The sequence below is a fragment of the Anoplopoma fimbria genome, chromosome 9 (genome assembly GCF_027596085.1).
Source record: "Anoplopoma fimbria isolate UVic2021 breed Golden Eagle Sablefish chromosome 9, Afim_UVic_2022, whole genome shotgun sequence".
NCBI lineage: Eukaryota > Metazoa > Chordata > Actinopteri > Perciformes > Anoplopomatidae > Anoplopoma > Anoplopoma fimbria.
In genome coordinates this window covers 5,057,267-5,076,597 of record NC_072457.1, presented here as the reverse complement: position 1 = coordinate 5,076,597, position 19,331 = coordinate 5,057,267, and the positions used below count along the sequence as shown (strand labels likewise).

At 40.5% G+C, this 19,331-nt stretch overlaps 3 protein-coding genes across 4 annotated transcripts; all 3 read left to right on the top strand.

The window, feature by feature from the left end:
• Positions 1–47: 47 nt before the first annotated feature.
• rbm34 (RNA binding motif protein 34) lies at positions 48–6,153 on the top strand. 2 transcript variants are annotated; one of them, XM_054604086.1, is made up of 12 exons: positions 48–101; positions 189–241; positions 1,293–1,449; positions 1,911–2,047; positions 2,329–2,542; positions 3,312–3,371; positions 3,950–3,993; positions 4,106–4,189; positions 4,278–4,341; positions 4,422–4,464; positions 4,567–4,685; positions 4,809–6,153. In XM_054604086.1, exons 2-12 carry the CDS (start codon positions 219–221, stop codon positions 5,139–5,141), a joined length of 1,278 nt encoding a protein of 425 aa, XP_054460061.1. In that variant the 5' UTR covers positions 48–101; positions 189–218; the 3' UTR covers positions 5,142–6,153. The 2 variants fall into 2 exon arrangements, with proteins under 2 accessions (XP_054460061.1, XP_054460062.1); XM_054604087.1 differs by having other exon boundaries at positions 64–82.
• Positions 6,154–7,406: 1,253 nt separating this feature from the next.
• LOC129095588 (zinc finger protein RFP-like) lies at positions 7,407–10,931 on the top strand. Its single transcript, XM_054604092.1, has 2 exons — positions 7,407–7,522; positions 8,106–10,931. The coding sequence occupies exon 2, from the start codon at positions 8,119–8,121 to the stop codon at positions 9,760–9,762; it is 1,644 nt and encodes a 547-aa protein (XP_054460067.1). The 5' UTR covers positions 7,407–7,522; positions 8,106–8,118; the 3' UTR covers positions 9,763–10,931.
• Positions 10,932–15,688: 4,757 nt separating this feature from the next.
• On the top strand, positions 15,689–19,233 carry LOC129096144 (E3 ubiquitin-protein ligase TRIM21-like). Its single transcript, XM_054604827.1, has 2 exons — positions 15,689–15,797; positions 16,402–19,233. Exon 2 carries the CDS (start codon positions 16,415–16,417, stop codon positions 18,026–18,028), a length of 1,614 nt encoding a protein of 537 aa, XP_054460802.1. The 5' UTR covers positions 15,689–15,797; positions 16,402–16,414; the 3' UTR covers positions 18,029–19,233.
• The last annotated feature ends 98 nt before the right edge of the window (positions 19,234–19,331 follow it).

The window sequence follows — 19,331 nt, the reverse complement described above, 5'->3', positions numbered from 1 at the left end:
ATTTAAAATAAACGGAACTATTGTTTCGCAGTGACTTTGTTCCCCATGGGAGATAATTTGCAGTAGGGCGGGCTGTGTGCTGGTAGGAAAAACGTGTGAACGTGAGTGTAATATATTGGTGTTTAAGTCGTGGAAATTCGTGTAATTGCGGGAATAAACCTGATAAATTACTTTTTTTTGATAAATAGAATAAACCTGTGGAATCTCAGGAAGAAACCATGAAGAAGGCACCCAAGAAGAGGTTTGTTTACACACTTCTATTTCCCAAAGTCACGTGAATGAAGATAAACTGCTCACTTTCTTTGACTACAAATTAATTTATAACATTTTGAAGCGAAACAGCTGTGTGGCAAACACAATGCAGGACAAAATGGCTCAAAATCATTAATTTAACTGTTTATATCATCCCTCAGTAATGGTGAATAAAGTATTCATAATCAGATCCTTTACTTAAGTACAAGTACTAATACCACACTGTATAAATACTCTTATACAAGTAAAAGTACTGCATTGAGATTGTTACTTAAATACATGTATGTAAGTTTAATCAGGAATCTGTACTTAAGGTTTAAAAGTATTAAAATGTCCCGTGCTTTTATACGTTATATCATTAGATTATAATTACTCATGCATTAATGTAAAAGCAGGATTTCACTGTTGTAGTTGGTTGAGGGTGAAGCTTATTTCGAAGTATTAACTGATGATTATTTCCATTATGGATTTATCTGCTGATTATTTTCTCAATTGATTGATTGTTTGGTTTGTAAAAATGGTAAAAAAAATTGTGAGAAAGAGTTAATGACATTATTAAAAGGAAAGGCAGCAAATCCTGACATTTGTGAAGCCAGAACCATGAAGTGTTTTACATGAAAAATGACTGAAGGGATTATCCAAGTAGCTTTCAGTGGATTTTCTGATCGTTTCAGCTGTACTTTTACATTTTCATATGTTTTGTGTGCTAAATTAGCAACAGTAACAGTGAGCGGAACAAAAGCTTAGATATTTACACATTGTTTTCGCTACAATTTCCTTTTCATGTACACTAAAAATCTACAAAATAAAGCCCTGATCTATCCAGTTATTGTACAGGTCAAACCCCGTATTCCCTATCCGGATGACAAATATCCACTGTTTTATCACTTTGAAGTTCATATCTTTAATCACATACTGTGTTCTCAGAGCTGATCCTTACGAATAAGTGTCACCCTTTTTGATTTAGCAGCTATGAGAATAGTGGATACGGATGTTTTCTGGGTGCTTCACCTTCTTCATTTCTGTGTTTCTGTCCTCAGTGAGGAGGCGTTGTCGGGGCAACCACCAGCTGACTACGAGGTGGGACAGGTGTCAGGAAGTTTGTTCAAGAAGAAATCTGCGGCCTCCGGATCTCTGTCGGCTTTATTCAGCACCGCTGCACCGGCTGGTCCTCTTCTGTTTCAGCCTGCACCCAAGGTAACTCAAACACACAATTATAGTGTTTCTAAATATGTCTTAAAACAGATTGCTACTGGAGTTCTTATCAAACAAACCAGGGGGAAATAGTGCATGTGTTGGGGACTACTTTCAGGGGCGGAATGATCCACATCTGTTGCTCTAGTGAGTATTTGTGGCAGCAGGAAGGTGTGTGTGCCATTGAGTCAAAGTAAACTACAGTGTGTGTGTTCATGGTGATGAAGGAACATGTCACAGAGTGCAACAGTGAGGCTCACTGATATGTTTTTAATATATGTTGGACAACAGAGGAGCTCTATGGCTCAGAGGAAGAAGATAACTCAGGCTTTAAAACACACATAATACTTGTTAGTAGATTCACTGTTGGTTTGAGTCTGAACATAAATAAAAATACAGAATATTATTACCGTACTTATACTTTAACATGTACCGTGTGGTTGTTTCTTTTGTTTTTATGGCAGCCTGTTCAGAAGATCACAGAGGAAAAGGAGGAACAGAAGGAAACTCCAGAGGTGAAAGGTCAACCCGGTCAGAAGAAGAAGACGAATCAGAAGCAACTTCTGGAGAAATCAGAAGCCGACCAGAAGCTGGAAAACAGGTGAGAAACAGACATCAGTCCAACTATCCATTCGTTAATCCACAGCTGTTGTCTTTCTTTCTTGTTATATTCTTTTTTCTTTGTTTCATCCTCTTTCCTTTTCTTTTTCTTTTTTTGCATTTGTATATAATACCAAAGTTATTATTTTTAAAGTTTGAAGAAAATAAAAAAAATCTCGTAATTTCTTGTTTTTGATTTTAAAAAAATTCTTTGATTCTATAACATCCATCACCTCTCATTTCTTTAATTTCTCTCCATCTCTCCTCCTCCATCGCTTTCAGGGAGATCAGTTTACAGAACGCCGACGAGGACGAGCAAGGGCCGGCGGCGCCCGCAAAAAAGAAGAAGAGGAAAGCGCCGGAGCCGGACGGGCAGACCAGTGCGGAGCAGTGGGTGATGAAGAGGCAGAAGCTGAAAGCCGTGAAAGAGGAGGAGGCGATGAAGGTGAAGAGGACGGTGTTTGTTGGCAACCTGCCCATCAGCTGCAACAGGAAGGTACGGAGAGAACAGAAGATTGAAATGCTTGTTGTTGAACGACTGAGGCCATGTCCATATAGCGTACAATAAGTCAATAACGTGACAGGCCTAATAGAGAACATTAAAAAATGAATTATTAACACACCTAAAAGCCTGTAACAGAAACCATTAACAAACCTTTTTTCATTTATCAGATTTTAATTTCCTTAATGGGTAAAGTGCTGGAATCCTACAGTACGTCACGCTACAACCTTTACTTTATTTATAGTCTTCTGTGACCTGACGGAGACAAGATTCAGCAACTGAAGATAAAACTATAAATCTAACAAATAAAACATAGTTTTCTTTTAGACCTACACCTCGAAGTCCGACAGTAATAAAAATGTTTTTGTGCAAAAGCAGTTGAAAAGGCATCTAAAAAGAGTTTAAACTGAGTGTAGATTTTAATGACAATGTTTCAACGTGTAGTAAATTTAAACATGAAGTGCTGGGAAAAATATGAAGACTATATGCAGCCTTTATTCAAAACCTGTCCTTACATTGATGACCAATCATAAAAACAATAATGTTAAAGATAGTCCTTGATAATTAACTTATACACATCCGGGATTTTGATAAACAAACTCAAGAGTTTTGATTAACGAGAACAGAATACATCTGTGTTTAGTGAAAAAACATTTGGCCTCAACAGCTTCACTGCTTTTTTTTTTAAACTTTAAACATGATTTTTCTTTTTAATAGTTTTTTCCTGGACTGATCAATAATATGTATTCCCTCTGTGTTTCAGACACTGCAAAGCCTCTTCAGAGATCAAGGATCCATCGAGTCCATCCGGTTTCGCTCTGTGGTAAAAACACAACAACAACACACAAATAATGCCAGCAAATCACTCTGAACAGCCGGATCTATGAGCTTCTCTCTCCCTTTCTATAATTCACAGCTCTTTGATATGTTGTTTTCCGGATTGTTCATCATTTAATTCAGGAAAAATGACCAAAGAGGGAGGAAGAAGAATGACGCTAAATGTCATTCGCTACCAAAACCAAAAATTCACAGTTCATTCAGAGGACACATTTTTCAGATTTGAAAGATCAAAACACTTTGCTATTAATTAAAATGTCAATTTTCCGACGTTTATTATCCGCCTGTGAGAAAAAGCACTGATTGATGTGATTCTGTTGAAATTAAATGATTAAAATGTTTGTGTGACTGAGCTTTTATTCTCTAAATTTGCGAACCTTAAGAGAAGGAGAGGCCTCACTGAATCTTTCTAGTTTCTTGGATTACACTGCACAAACAGAACTTTCTTGATTGACTCTTGTAGAAAAATGAGTTTTCACATCCACTTCACTACAGCCAGAGTCCATTAGGGAAACTGTATCTTCTCTTCAGCTCCTAATGATCTGTTTTGTTTGTCCTCTGCAGGTCAGAGAGGATCCCCTCATGTCCCGCAAAGTAGCAGTTATCCAGTAAGTTTCTGTCTGTGTCCGAGTGAAGAGTTGATAAAATAACCTCCTCAAATGTTAAAACTCTTGTGTGGTTTCATCATATTCTCATTTTTTTTTTTTGTTCCTTTTACAGACGCAAAATTCATCCAAAAAAGCAAAGCATGAACGCCTACGTGGTGTTTAAAGACGAGGCCGCAGTCGCCAACGCGCTAGAGAGGTCGGTCATTAAATCATTCCCACTAATGGAGTCGCCGCTTGCATTCAGACATCAACAAGCTTTTTCTTCTGTTTGTCTCTGCCGACAGGAACGGCATGGAGATCGAGACAGGCTTTCACATCCGAGTGGACAAAGTGACGGACGGCACATCGGTGAGTCTCCTCGTCACAATTCATCTGTAAATCTGTTGTTTTAGGAAAGTAGTTTTTGTGACGTTGTTCTTTTCTTGCAGTACGATAACAAACGCTCCGTGTTCGTGGGGAATCTGTCGTTCGGTGAGTCTCTCTGCTGCTTTAACGTTGATTGTTGAGTGTTGATGTTTGTCATACTGTGTTGAAGTTGACCTGCTGTGTGTGTGTTTTTTTGGGGGGGTTTAGAGATGAAGGAACTGACTTTTCGGCGGCACTTTGAGGAGTGTGGCCCGGTGGAGGCTGTACGAGTGGTGCGAGACCAGAACTCTGGACTCGGGAAAGGATTCGGTTACATCCTGTTTGAGGTACGACGACCCAAACGGCGCTTTATCTTTTTTAGTTTGTGTTCTCTTGAGCTTATTTTTTTTTATGCCAGGTTTTTATGTGAGAGTTTCTGGTGGTTATACCCGTTTGTCTTCCTGTCGCAGAGCGCCGACTCGGTGCAGCTGGCGTTGGAGCTGGACGGCACCAAACTGGAGGGCAGACCCATCCGGGTGAAGAGGGCAGAGAGGCAGAAGAATAAAACGGACAGTAAAGGAACCAAAGGAAGGACCGACAAGGGCCCCATGAAGGGCCCCAAGAAGGGCCCCATGAAGGGCTCGGGGCAGGAGAGAGGAGGTTTCAAGTCTAACAAGAAGTTCTCTGGAAACCAGCAGAATTTGACCAAGAGCTCCAACTCCTTCAAAGGAGAGATGGTGGATCATATCAAAAAGAAAGTGCTGAAGAAGAAACAGAAGCCCAGAAAGAAAGTTCATATCTGATCTACATCTTAATGAAATAAAAAAGTGTGTGAGGACTAAACAACAGTTTAAAGATGAACAAAAAGCCGGAATTTCTAGTTTGTCAACGATGACGGAGTAGTGATGGGCCTCTGTTGGGAAAAATAATCTGAATCGGAGGTGGTGAAGTTATAATTCGTGTGGACAATAATGGTGAGATGTATGTGTGACATTAGTTTTGGTTTTCCACCTCCGATGAGGAGCAGCTCACTGCCGACGGTTCTCTGTCTCAGACGGTCTGAATGAGATACTACTAAATCACTATTGGGGCAAGTTAAGTTGTTTTTCAAATATTACAACATTATTTTCATAACATTACGACTTTATTCTCGATTTACAGATATGTGGGTAATGTTTTAAATGTGCAAAAAGGTTTTGTGAAACACATATGAGCTATTAAAGTCCAGAGGACACGGCAGATATAACGTTAAATATTTGAAAGGACAACAGAATATCAGAAAATTAGTGTATTATATTTGATTTGTCACCTGGCATATGAATTTCGTGTTTTCCGTCACATACATAAAGACATTTCCACCATGAATCACTGCATTAAAGAAGTCCCCAGACTGCCGTTTGTTCCTGCTTCTAAAAGGTGATGACACGTTCAAGGCAACAAGGAAGAAGTAGAGGTGGCTTAATTACGTTATAAACAACGGTCAGCGGCGGGAAGTAAAAGTCTTCTTTCACCGTTTCTTTTTGGGTCTCAGTGGTCAGACCTCACAGGAAGTCATCATCCCATGAACAGTTATTAGCTCTGATCTGTGAGACAGTTGAACTTCAATCCTCCTCCAATCACCATTATCCAATAAGGAGCAAGATAAAAGCAACTAGCTTATAACTGAAGTCCTCTTCAAAATAAATGTGTATAGCTAGTGAACTGTTGAACTATGTATATCATTATATTCTCTCATTTGTATGTATACATGCTACATTTTATTCCCATAGCCATCTTTCAGAATGAAATAAGAAGTGATGTTTTGCCTTCAAAATAAAAAGCATAAGAACATGGTTTACTGCTTCTGCTAGAAATACTATTTGTTATCTAGCATACAGTGTTAATGTTATTACTTTTTTTTTTAACATAACATCACCGAGTACAACAATAATATTCTTAATAAGATACACTTATTATTTGGTGATTGTTATTTCAACAAACACATTTTTTTTACATTTTAGAGTCCCTGAACATATTTGACCATATTTTAATAACGTAATTAGTTTCCTCTCCACAGCATACAGCTCACTGATCTGTTCTGAATTGACTGACTGAAATCAGGAAGTGTGTTCAGTGAAGATGTTTTGCCTTCAAAATAAAAGAGTTTCCTGCTTCTACTAGAAATATTATATAAGTTTTCGAGCTTATCTATCTATACTGTTTTAATTTTATAACATGTGAAAAGGATTTTTTTTTTTAAAGAAATCATCACTGATGATAAAAATAACAATATTCTAAATGAGATATACTTACGATTATTTGATGACTGTTATTTCATTTAATAAGATTTTTCTTTCTTACATTTTAGTGTCACCGAGAAATATTAGATCATACTTTGTAAACTGAATTAGTTTCCTCTCCACAGCATACAGCTCACTGATCTGTTCTGAACTGATTGACTGACATCAGGAAGTGTTGCAACACAATAACAGGTTTCGTTGTTGAGCTCACCTTTGCCATGCCTGCCCTCTCTTTGACTGCCTTCTGCTTTCTCCGCCCTGCGACAGAAACACAAAGACAAACACCAAATACAGTCAGAGTCCAAAGGGTATAAGTGTTTCAATCACTGCCAGCTGACATGTCTCTATTGTCTCTCTGTAAACTGTATATGCAGAGAGGTAAATTAATCAGTTTAAATACATTAAATATTTATTTATGCCGAACATAAATGGTATGAATAATGGTTTGGTTTCATGAAAATGTACAGGGTTGTACCTGTTTGACTTCAGCCTTACCATGGCCTTTCTGCAGTGTCACTATATTTCATATAATAACTACATTTAAATCACATTCATTGGTTCAACTTGTACCTAACGTATGTTCTTGGCAGGCTTTAGGGTGTGTACGAAAGAGACAACTGGGACAAATCTGATGAGGGTCACATGACTGACTACACACAAATAGCCAGACTACTCTGTGTAGATAAGAGGGAGGAAATAAAACCTTAACAGAGCTACAGTTTAGAGGCGGAGCTACTCTGGAGGGAGGAGAGCTTCCACGTCACACTCCAGAAATAAAACTTAAGTTTGTCAGAGAGGCAGACACACACAGGCGAGACAAATCTCTGCTTTTTCTCTGAAAAACTATTCAAACTGACTTCATCAGGTTTTTCTCAACAACACAGCAGAGTCTCTTCAAAACACTGGTGAGTACAGCTGATCATATTTACACTTTCAACATCCAGGATTAACACAAAACTTCAGCTTTACTCAGGCAGCTTTTCCACTCTTTTTACTTCCTACTTGTTAAATATTTAACATTATAACTATGTCTGTTTATCCACAGTCCCTCTATACAGAATATCACTCTTATAGCTTTTAACAGTCTCGGGACTTTAGTAACTTGTAACTGAATCTCTGTGGTTTTAAGTTTAGCCTCACTCTGACTTCCCTGCTATTATTAATGTTTACTGACTGCTTCCTCTATTTCCTCTAGTTGTGTCACATTAAAAGTTTTGCACCAGCAAACAAGTGTGAAGCTCTTAATGTGAAGCAGCTAGAGGAAATGTGATGTGTTTTTAATCAAGTAAGCAGAGCGCTGTTAACAGTGTTGTTCTTCAATACAAATGTGAAACTTCTATCTCGGTTGCTCATGGCTCTGTTCAAGTCAAAACATAGTATACATTATTCAAAATGTATTCATTAAAATAACAGTAATCACATTTGTTTCCTTTTCAACATATAATTAAACTTTATTTTTAAATCAAATTGTTTTCTTTTCTTCCACAGTACCTGTGTAGATATGGCTGCTGCAAACTATCACTCATCTGAAGATCAGTTTCTGTGCTCCATCTGTCTGGATGTGTTCACTGATCCAGTCACCATACCATGTGGACACAACTTCTGCAAACATTGCATCAATGAACACTGGAATACTAGTGACCAGAACCTGTGTCCAATGTGTAAAAAGGTTTTCATCTCAAGACCCGAACTGCACGTCAACACTTTCATCTCTGAGATGGTTGTTCAGTTCAGACAGTCAGCTCAACAGAAAACCAGCAGCAGCAGCTCAGAGCATCAAGAGTCCAAACCAGGAGAAGTTCCCTGTGACGTCTGCACTGGAACCAAACTGAATTCCCTGAAGTCCTGCCTGGTGTGTCTGGCCTCCTACTGTGAGACTCACCTGGAGCCTCATCTGACAATGACAGGCCTGAAGAGACATCAGCTGATCGACCCTGTGGAGAACCTTGAAGCCAGGATGTGTACGAAGCACGATAAACCTCTGGAGCTGTTCTGTAAGACCGACCAGACATGTGTCTGCATGCTCTGCAGTGTTTTAGACCACAAGATGCACGAGTTTGTTCCTCTGAAAGAAGAATATGAAGGAAAGAAGGTCAAATTGGAGAAAACAGAGGCTGAAATTCAGCAGATGATCCAGAAGAGACGACTGAAGATTCAAGATATCAAACACTCAGTCGACCTCAGTGAAGAAGATGCAGAAAGAAAGATAGCAGAAGGTGTTCAGGTCTTCACTGCTCTGAAGGAGTCTGTTGAGAGAAGCCAGGCCAATCTCATCGACACGATCAAAGCGAAGCACAAAACAAAAGAAAACCAGGCCGAAGCTTTCATCAGAGAGCTGGAACAGGAAATCTCTGAGCTGATGAAGAAAAGCAATGAGGTGAAGCAGCTCGCCCACACTGAAGACCACCTCCACCTTCTCCAGAGTGTACAGACCTTAGACATCCACCACCCACCACCCAGCAAGGACTGGACAAAGGTCAGCATCCGTTCATCATATGAGCCGACTGTGGTGAACGCTGTGTCTCAGCTGGAGGAGACACTCAGTAAAAAGATAAAGACCCTGGTTGAAGCTGAGCTGAAGAGGGTCCAGAAGTATGAAGTGGATGTGACTTTCAATCCTGATACAGCTCATTCCATTCTCGTCCTGTCTGATGATCGAAAACAAGTACGTTGTGGTAAAGTACAGCAATTTCCCCCAGATAATCCACAGAGATTTTCTACTAATCCCGGTGTTTTAGGAAAACAGAATATCTCTTCAGAAAAATTGTACTACGAGGTTCAAGTTAAAAGAAAGTCTGATTGGGATTTAGGAGTGGTCAGAGAGTCAAATAACAGGAAAGGAGAAATCACACTGAGCCCTCAGTATGGTTACTGGACTATATGGTTGAGAGAGGGAAATGAGTACAAAGCTCTTGCTGGCCCTTCAGTTCTTCTCTCTCTAAAGTCTCGGCCTCAGAAGGTGGGGGTGTTTGTGGATTACGAGGAGGGTCTGGTCTCCTTTTATGACGTAGATGCTGCAGCTCTTATCTACTCCTTCACTGACTGCTCCTTCAATGAGAAACTCATCCCTTACTTCAGTCCCTCTCTTTATTATGGTGGTAAAAACTCTGCACCTCTGATCATCACTCCTGTCGTAGTAAACTAATCACTTATCCCACTTCATTCAAGGGAACATATTCAGCCTCAACACCGTATAGTCTACATCTTATCTTCTACAGAACCTGGTAGCTGTAAGGATGCACAGATACAGATACAGATACCAGTTTGGAAACTGTGCTCATGTACTCGGTACATGCAGCCACTTTCCCTGTAAGTCTCCTCCACATCGATAACTTCAGCAGTGAGGTTCTCAGCTGTGTGTCTGTCTGGCATATTCTGTCAGAGTTTCCACCAGTGTATTGCAATATTGTATACATAACAGTTTAACTGATTGCATACATTAGTCAAAATTGTTATTATCATTGTAATTATTAACATCCCTACTGCAAACTATGCTAAGTTGAATGTTAAAATGTAAAATGAAGCATGTTTTAAAAGTCATTGCTTGCTCTGAAATTGTATTATTTAGTGCTAATATCAGTACTCGGTATCGGGAAGTGACCAAATGTACTTGTTGAAAAAAAAAAAGCGTATCGGTGCATACCAAATTTACTGTTAAGGATTTTCATTATATGTATCCCTTTACATAGGCAACACGTTTATCTTATACCTTCATCTTTACAACCCTGTATCATGATTTACGTAATCCTTTAAATCCACTGACATTTATTTTCACTTCCAGAAGAAATCATTATTTCTAATGACACCAAATATGTCAAGGTGCAGTTTGTGTATATTTCCAAAGAATTAAAATAAATACAGCAAAAAAATCTTATTCTTATATTATATATTATATTCTGTCTGATGTGCAGCTGCAGAAAACATATTGTTGAATATTTCATGGTCATAAAGTTTCATTTAAGAGTAAGGATTATTACATGTGTTTAGTTTCTACAGAATACAGTATGTCTCATTATAATACAGGACATAAAAAGTTTATCTACAAAGTTAAGAAGAATAGATGCCAATAGAATGTTTTAATTGGTTTGAAAAGTGGTTTGATTGATTACTGGTCACTTTGGCCATTTGTTGTTTGTTATTTTTGGATAATAGTTGAGTGGCTTATGAGTCAAATAAATCTGTAAATATATGATTGTTGAACACGAGGGCTGAATAAGAAGTGACTTGTGCATTAACCTATGACCTTGTATTTCATTAAAAATGCATTGTGATTCCCGTGACTGCTGCTTCACAATAAAAGCTTCTTGTTCAAGACTTTGACTCGAAACATTTTAATGATTGACCTTAAAACATAAGTCAACAAGTAGAAACTACTCAGTTTGCAGAGTTGTATTTGAAGTCCGATGTGTAGATGGAGAAGAGGATTGACAAAAACAAAACATTTCATCACTTTTTATGTTTCCAAGTCGAGACCGACAGACGACTGATTACTAAAAAAAAACAAAAAACAATTTAAGCTGCAAGCAGCGATGATCGGGCCCTCGCACTGCGCGCGCGACGGGGTGCCGGCGGGACGCCACGAACGCCTGCGACAGTCGGACACCGCGTCCAATACTTAGATGCCTAAAAGTACAGAAATTTAACAAATTACTGTAGCGACCCCTATTGGATGAACGTAATGAAAGTTTCAGGGTTTGTTACAGGATGCTATGCCGACATATTCTGCAAGTTTCTTGACGATAGGCCAAACGGTTTTCTATTTAATTGTGTTGTTGTATTATGCTCACAGCTGCATATCTTGTAAACGCAATGAGATATGAACAAGCTTTTGATCACTTTTGATGACATCGATCCAATAATGATCCACAGGAAATCTGGTGGAAATTGGACTGAGCGTTCAGGAGGAGTTCGCAAAAATGTGTTTTTCAGAAAGTTTAAAATGGCGGAAAATCTAGGAGGCGGAGCCTAAAAGTTGTAGGGCATGGTTTGTAGAGCAGATGGAACTGGATATGTGTGTAAAATTTCAAGTCAAGCGGACATACGAGATGAGGGCCGTGGCCTTTCAAAATCGAAATTTTGTAGGGGGCGCTATCGAGTCGTCTTGCAACTCTGACGCATTCAAATCATATCAGGCAACTACATTTTGGACTTTTAATGTGTGTGCCAAGTGTGGTTGTGTTTCAAGCATTTTTAGACCTTTAAAAACACATTCGTTTTCATGGCGAACAATGCGTCGCCACGGTAACAACAAACTTTTGATAAGTTTTAATCATTAAGGTCTTTAGATTGGACTGACCAAAATTTAAGTGGATTCGATGAAATCCCTAGGAGGAGTTCGTTAAAGTGTAGTGCCTGTAAATAACCGAGAAAGTGATGAAAATGCACACAAAAATCTAAATGGTTGACTTCCGGTTTGGTTTGGAGCATGGTCCCGAAAGGCTTTTTTTTAAGTCCACATGAGATACATACGCCTAGCAAATTTCATACATCTAGGTCAAACGTAGCGCTGGGGCAGCTTATTTGAAAATTTGTAGGGGGCGCTATCGAGGCAATTTTAAACGGCAAAGCACAATTCTGATACGAAATATTTATTTACATCACCTATTACACGTGTGAGAAGATCCATGAGTTCATGAGCATCCCAAGCCACAGAAAAATCAACTTCCTTTTTCATGGCGAACATAGCGTTGCCACGGCAACGGGGTTCAACTAAATCCAACAATATTCAGGATGATGCATCAACAAGGTCTTAAGGCTTTCCTTACCAAATTTGAAGTTGATCTGGTTCACTGGCTAGGAGCAGTACATCAAAGTATAAAGCTTGTCATTTCCTTTTGTCAGTAGGTGGCGCTATGCTTTTGTCAATTTTTTTGCATTGGAATCTGTTCAGCCCTGAACCAGCATCATGCACAAGAGATTTTGGCCAGAATGGACTACGTACCTTGGAGTTACAACAACTTCCTTTTTCATGGCGACAGGCAGAAAGTTGCCACAAAATGGTCGTCACACCACGTCAAGGTGCTTGTATCAAACCTCACCATTTTGATAACTTTTGATCATAAAGGTCTCAAGATCATCCTGACCAAATCTGAAGTCGATTGCATAAATTCTGTAGGAGGAGTTCGTCAAAGTACAACCCCTGAAAATGATGAAAAATGCAGCAAATTGAAAAAGTGACTGTATCGCTCCCTAGTGGTAGAATTTAATGAAAATGTAAGGGTATGTAACAGGAACTCCTCCAAGGCCGCAGTGTCAGAATCCTCGAAGGCTGAGGCAAGGTGGACGGGCAGAAGCCCTCTGGGAGGGGTGAACAGGAGGACGACCAAGGCGGACGGGGCCTCTCTGGGGATCGGCCACGAGGAAGACCAGGCCGAAGGGGCCTCCCTGGAGGTCAACCACGGGGACGACCAGGCCTCTCTGGAGGTCGGGCGAGGGTCTCTCGTGGCGGGCGGAGGATCCTCTCTGGAGGTCGGGCGAGGGTCTCTCGAGGCGGGCAGATCATCTCTGGAGGTCGGGTGAGAGTCTCTGGAGACTGGGGCTCTGGAGACTTGGGCTCTGGAGACTGGGGCTCTGGAGACTGGGGCTCTGGAGCCTGGGGCTCTCGCGGCAAGGTCTCTCGGACCTGGGGCTCTGGCGGCAAGGCGGGAACAGGAGCAGGGGGACGCTGCGACCCAGCGGGAATAGGAGCAGGGGGACGCTGCGACCCAGCGGGAACAGGTGGGCGCTGCAGCCCAGCCGGGACAGGACCCAGGGAAGGGCGGCTGCCCTGCCGGGAGGGTGGTGAGTCGGCCGGAGAGCCGACGGGACGGGTGGTGCAGGAGTCGGCCAGGGCCCCGACGAGTCAAGAGTCGGCTGGAAAGCCGACGGGTCAGGAGGTGACAGGAATCGGCAGGAAAGCCGACGGGTCAGGAGGTGAAGGAGTCGGCATGAAAGCCGACGGGTCAGGAGTCGGCAGGGACAGGAGTCGGGTCAGGAGTCGGCCGGAATGACAGGAGTCGGCTGGAACGCCGACTGGACAGGAGTCGGCAGGAACGCCGACTGGGTCAGGAGTCGGCGGAACGCCGACGGGACAGGAGTCGGCTGGAACGCCGACGGGTCAGGAGTCGGCAGGAACGCCGACGGGTCAGGAGTCGGCAGGAACGCCGAAGGGTCAGGAGTCGGCCGGAACGCCGAAGGGACAGGAGCGGCCAGAAAGCCCGTGAGACAGGCGCAGTCTGGAAAACCGCCGAGACAGGCGCAGTCTGAGACAAGCTCAAGCAAGCTCAAGACAAGACTCAAGACAAGCTTAGGGACAGGCTGAGCGAAGGTCTGCGAAATGGCTGTCGTGAGCTGCTGAACCTGGTTAAACAAGGCAGTCCAGGCCTGGTTGCTGCTCGCCAGGGTGTGGCAAACGTCAGCGGTGTTGGTGACAACCTGGGTCTCCCGTCTCTGGAGCGCCTCTTCGATGAACCCGAATGCTGGGTCCATGTCGTGGCCAGATCGTACTGTCACGGGTGTGGTGTGGACCCAAAAGCAGAACGACCAGGAGACAGATAAAGTTCTGGAGCTTTATTCAAAGCTGAGCACACAGCAGACATACAGGCAGGGTCAGAATGCAGGTGAACAGAGTGAGCCAATTAGGTGAGTGAGACAGAGTGACAGGGAGTATGGAGCCACTGACAGTATGGAGGAAGAACTGTGACAAGCTGGTGAACTTTTAAAGTACATATATCGTCATATTTTCTCATTTGTATGTATACATGCTACATTTTATGCCCATAGCCATCTTTCAGAATAAAACGAGAAGTGAGGATGTTTTGCCTTCAAAATAAAGGCTTAAAAACAGGATTTACTGCTTCTGCTAGAAATATTGTTATTTTTTATCTAGCATACAGTGTTCATGTTATAACATAATGTCTCAAATTTTTTAAAGAAAAACCAAAAGCCACTGATAATAGTATTAATAATAATTTAAAAAAGATTCACTTTGGAGATTACGTGGAGATTGTTATTTCATCAAACACGATTTTTTTACATTTTAGAGTCCCTGAAAATATTTGAACATACTTTGTAAACTTAATTAGTTTCCTCTCCACAGCATACAGCTCAATGATCTGTTCTGAATTGACTGACTGAAATCAGGAAGTGTATTCAGTGAAGATGTTTTGACTTAATAACAGGGTTTACTGCTTCTACTAGAAATATTATATTAGTTATCTAGCATACTGTTTTAATTAACATGATGTGAACAGGATTTTTATTTTTAAAGAAAATGTCACTGATGATAAAAATAATAATATTCTAAATGAGATATACTTAAGATTATTTGGTGACTGTTATTTTATTAAATAAGATTTTTTTTTTTTACATTTTACAGTCACTGAGAAATATTAGACCATATTTTTTAAACTTAATTAGTTTCCTCTCCACAGCATACAGCTCACTGATCTGTTCTGAATTGATTGACTGACATCAGGAAGTGTTGCAACATAATAACAGGTTTCGTTGTTGAGCTCACCTTTGCCATGCCTGCCCTCTCTTTGACTGCCTTCTGCTTTCTCCGCCCTGCGACAGAAACACAAAGACAAACACCAAATACAGTCAGAGTGTTTCAATCACTGCCAGCTGACATGTCTCTATTGTCTCTCTGTAAACTGTATATGCAGAGAGGTAAATTAATCAGTTTAAATATATTAAATAGCTATTTATGCCGAACATAAATGGTATGAATAATGGTTTGGTTTAATGAAAATCTTCAGGGTTGTACCTGTTTGACTTCAGCCTTACCATGGCCTTTCTGCAGTGTCACTATATTTCATATAATAACTACATTTAAATCATATTCATTGGTTCAACTTGTACCTAACGTATGTTCTTATCAGGCTTTAGGGTGTGTACGAAAGAGACAACTGGGACAAATATGATGAGGGTCACATGACTGACTACAGGTCAAATAGCCAGACTACTCTGTGTAGATAAGAGGGAGGAAATAAAACCTCAACAACAGAGCTACAGTTTAGAGGCGGAGCTACTCTGGAGGGAGGAGAGCTTCCACGTCACACTCCAGAAATAAAACTTAAGTTTGTCAGAGAGGCAGACACACACAGGCGAGACAAGTCTCTGCTTTTTCTCTGAAAAACTATTCAAACTGACTTCATCAGGTTTTTCTCAACAACACAGCAGAGTCTCTTCAAAACACTGGTGAGTACAGCTGATCATATTTACACTTTCAAAAAACAGGATTAAACACAAAACTTCAGCTTTACTCAGGCAGGAAGTTCTACTCTTTTTACTTCCTACTTGTTAAATATTTAACAATATAACTATGTCTGTTTATCCACATTCCCTCTATACAGAATATCACTCTTATAGCTTTTAACAGTCTCGGGACTTTAGTAACTTGTGATTTAATCTCTGTGGTTTTAAATTTAGTCTCACTCTGACTTCCCTGCTATTATTAATGTTTACTGACCGCTTCCTCTATTTCCTCTAGTTGTGTCACATTACAAATTTTACACCAGCAAATAAGTGTGAAGCTCTTAATGTGAAGCTCTTAATGTGAAGCAGCCAGAGGAAATGTGATGTGTTTTTCATCAAGAAAGCAGAGCGCTGTTAACAGTGTTGTTCTTCAATGCAAATGTGAAACTTCTATCTCGGTTGCTCATGGCTCTGTTCATGGCTCTGTTCAAAACATAGTATACATTATTCAAAATGTATTCATTAAAATAACAGTAATCACATTTGTTTCCTTTTCAACATATAATTAAACTCTATTTTGAATCAAATTTTTTCTTTTCTTCCACAGTTTCTGTGTAGATATGGCTGCTGCAAACTATCACCATGAAGATCAGTTTCTGTGCTCCATCTGTCTGGATGTGTTCACTGATCCAGTCACCATACCATGTGGACACAACTTCTGCAAACACTGCATCAATGAACACTGGAATACTAGTGACCAGTATCTGTGTCCAATGTGTAAAAAGGTTTTCATCTCAAGACCCGAACTGCACGTCAACACTTTCATCTCTGAGATGGTTGTTCAGTTCAGACAGTCAGCTCAACAGAAAACCAGCAGCAGCAGCTCAGAGCAACAAGAGTCCAAACCAGGAGAAGTTCCCTGTGACGTCTGCACTGGAACCAAACTGAAGGCCCTGAAGTCCTGCCTGGTGTGTCTGGCCTCCTACTGTGAGACTCACCTGGAGCCTCATCTGACAATGACAGGCCTGAAGAGACATCAGCTGATCGACCCTGTGGAGAACCTTGAAGCCAGGATGTGTACGAAGCACGATAAACCTCTGGAGCTGTTCTGTAAGACCGACCAGACATGTGTCTGCATGCTCTGCAGTGTTTTAGATCATAAGACGCACGAGTTTGTTCCTCTGAAAGAAGAATATGAAGGAAAGAAGGTCAAACTGGAGAAAACAGAGGCTGAAATTCAGCAGATGATCCAGAAGAGACGACTGAAGATTCAGGAGATCAAACACTCAGTGGACCTCAGTGAAGAAGATGCAGAAAGAAAGATAGCAGAAGGTGTTCAGGTCTTCACTGCTCTGAAGGAGTCTGTTGAGAGAAGCCAGGCCAATCTCATCGACACGATCAAAGCGAAGCACAAAACAAAAGAAAACCAGGCCGAAGCTTTCATCAGAGAGCTGGAACAGGAAATCTCTGAGCTGATGAAGAAAAGCAATGAGGTGAAGCAGCTCGCCCACACTGAAGACCACCTCCACCTTCTCCAGAGTGTACAGACCTTAGACATCCACCACCCACCACCCAGCAAGGACTGGACAAAGGTCAGCATCCGTTCATCATATGAGCCGACTGTGGTGAACGCTGTGTCTCAGCTGGAGGAGACACTCAGTAAAAAGATAAAGACGCTGGTTGAAGCTGAGCTGAAGAGGGTCCAGAAGTATGAAGTGGATGTGACTTTTGATCCTGATACAGCTCATTCCATTCTCATCCTGTCTGATGATGAAAAACAAGTACGTTGTGGTAAGGTACCGCAACATCTCCCAGATAATCCACAGAGATTTTCTCTTCATGCCTGTGTTTTAGGAAAACAGAATATCTCTTCAGAAAAATTGTACTACGAGGTTCAAGTTAAAAGAAAGTCTGAATGGGATTTAGGAGTGGCCAGAGAGTCAAATAACAGGAAGGGACAAATCACACTGAGACCTCAGAATGGTTACTGGACTATATGTTTGAGAAATGGAAATGAGTACAAATCTTTTGCAAGCCCTCCAGTCAGTCTCTCTCTCAAGTCTCAGCCTCAGAAGGTGGGGGTGTTTGTGGATTATGAGGAGGGTCTGGTCTCCTTTTATGACGTAGATGCTGCAGCTCTTATCTACTCCTTCACTGACTGCTCCTTCAATGAGAAACTCATCCCTTACTTCGGTCCCTCTCATAATAATGTGGTAAAAACTCTGCACCTCTGATCATCACTCCTGTCGTAGTAAACTAATCACTTATCCCACTTCATTCAAGGGAACATATTCAGCCTCAACACCGTATAGTCTACATCTTATCTTCTACAGAACCTGGTAGCTGTAAGGATGCACAGATACAGATACAGATACTGATACCAGTTTGAATACTGTGCTCATGTACTCGGTACATGCAGCCACTTTCCCTGTAAGTCTCCTCCACATCGATAACTTCAGCAGTGAGGTTCTCAGCTGTGTGTCTGTCTGGCATATTCTGTCAGAGTTTCCACCAGTGTATTGCAATATTGTATACATAACAGTTTAACTGATTGCATACATTAGTCAAAATTGTTATTGTCGGTTCAACGGTTAATTATTAACATCCCTACTGCAAACTATGCTAAGTTGAATGTGAAAATGAAGCATGTTTTCAAAGTCATTGCTAGTTTTGAAATTGTATTATTTAGTGCTAATATCAGTACTCGGTATCGGCAAGTGACCAAATGTACTTGTTGAAAAAAAAAAAGCGTATCGGTGCATACCAAATTTACTGTTAAGGATTTTCATTATATGTATCCCTTTACATAGGCAACACGTTTATCTTATACCTTCATCTTTACAACCCTGTATCATGATTTACGTAATCCTTTAAATCCACTGACATTTATTTTCACTTCCAGAAGAAATCATTGTTTCTAATGACACCAAATATGTCAAGGTGCAGTTTGTGTATATTTCCAAAGAATTAAAATAAATACAGCAAAAAAATCTTATTCTTATATTATATATTATATTCTGTCTGATGTGCAGCTGCAGAAAACATATTGTTGAATATTTCATGGTCATAAAGTTTCATTTAAAAGTAAGGATTATTACATGTGTTTAGTTTCTACAGAATACAGTATGTCTCATTATAATACTGGACATAAAAAGTTAATCGACAAAGTTAAGAAGAATAGATGCCAATGGAATGTTTTAATTGGTTTGAAAAGTGGTTTGATTGATTACTGGTCACTTTGGCCATTTTTTGTTTGTTATTTTTGGATAATGGTTGAGTGGGTTATGAGTCAAATAAATCTGTAAATATATGATTGTTGAACACGAGGGCTGAATAAGAAGTGACTTGTGCATTAACCTATGACCTTGTATTTCATTACAAATGCATTGTGATTCCTGTGACTGCTGCTTCACAATAAAAGCTTCTTGTTTAAGACTTTGACTCGAAACGTTTTAATGATTGACCTTAAAACATAAGTCAACAAGTGGAAACTACTCCAAAAAAAAAATCTGCAGGTGGCAGTTTGCAGAGTTGTAT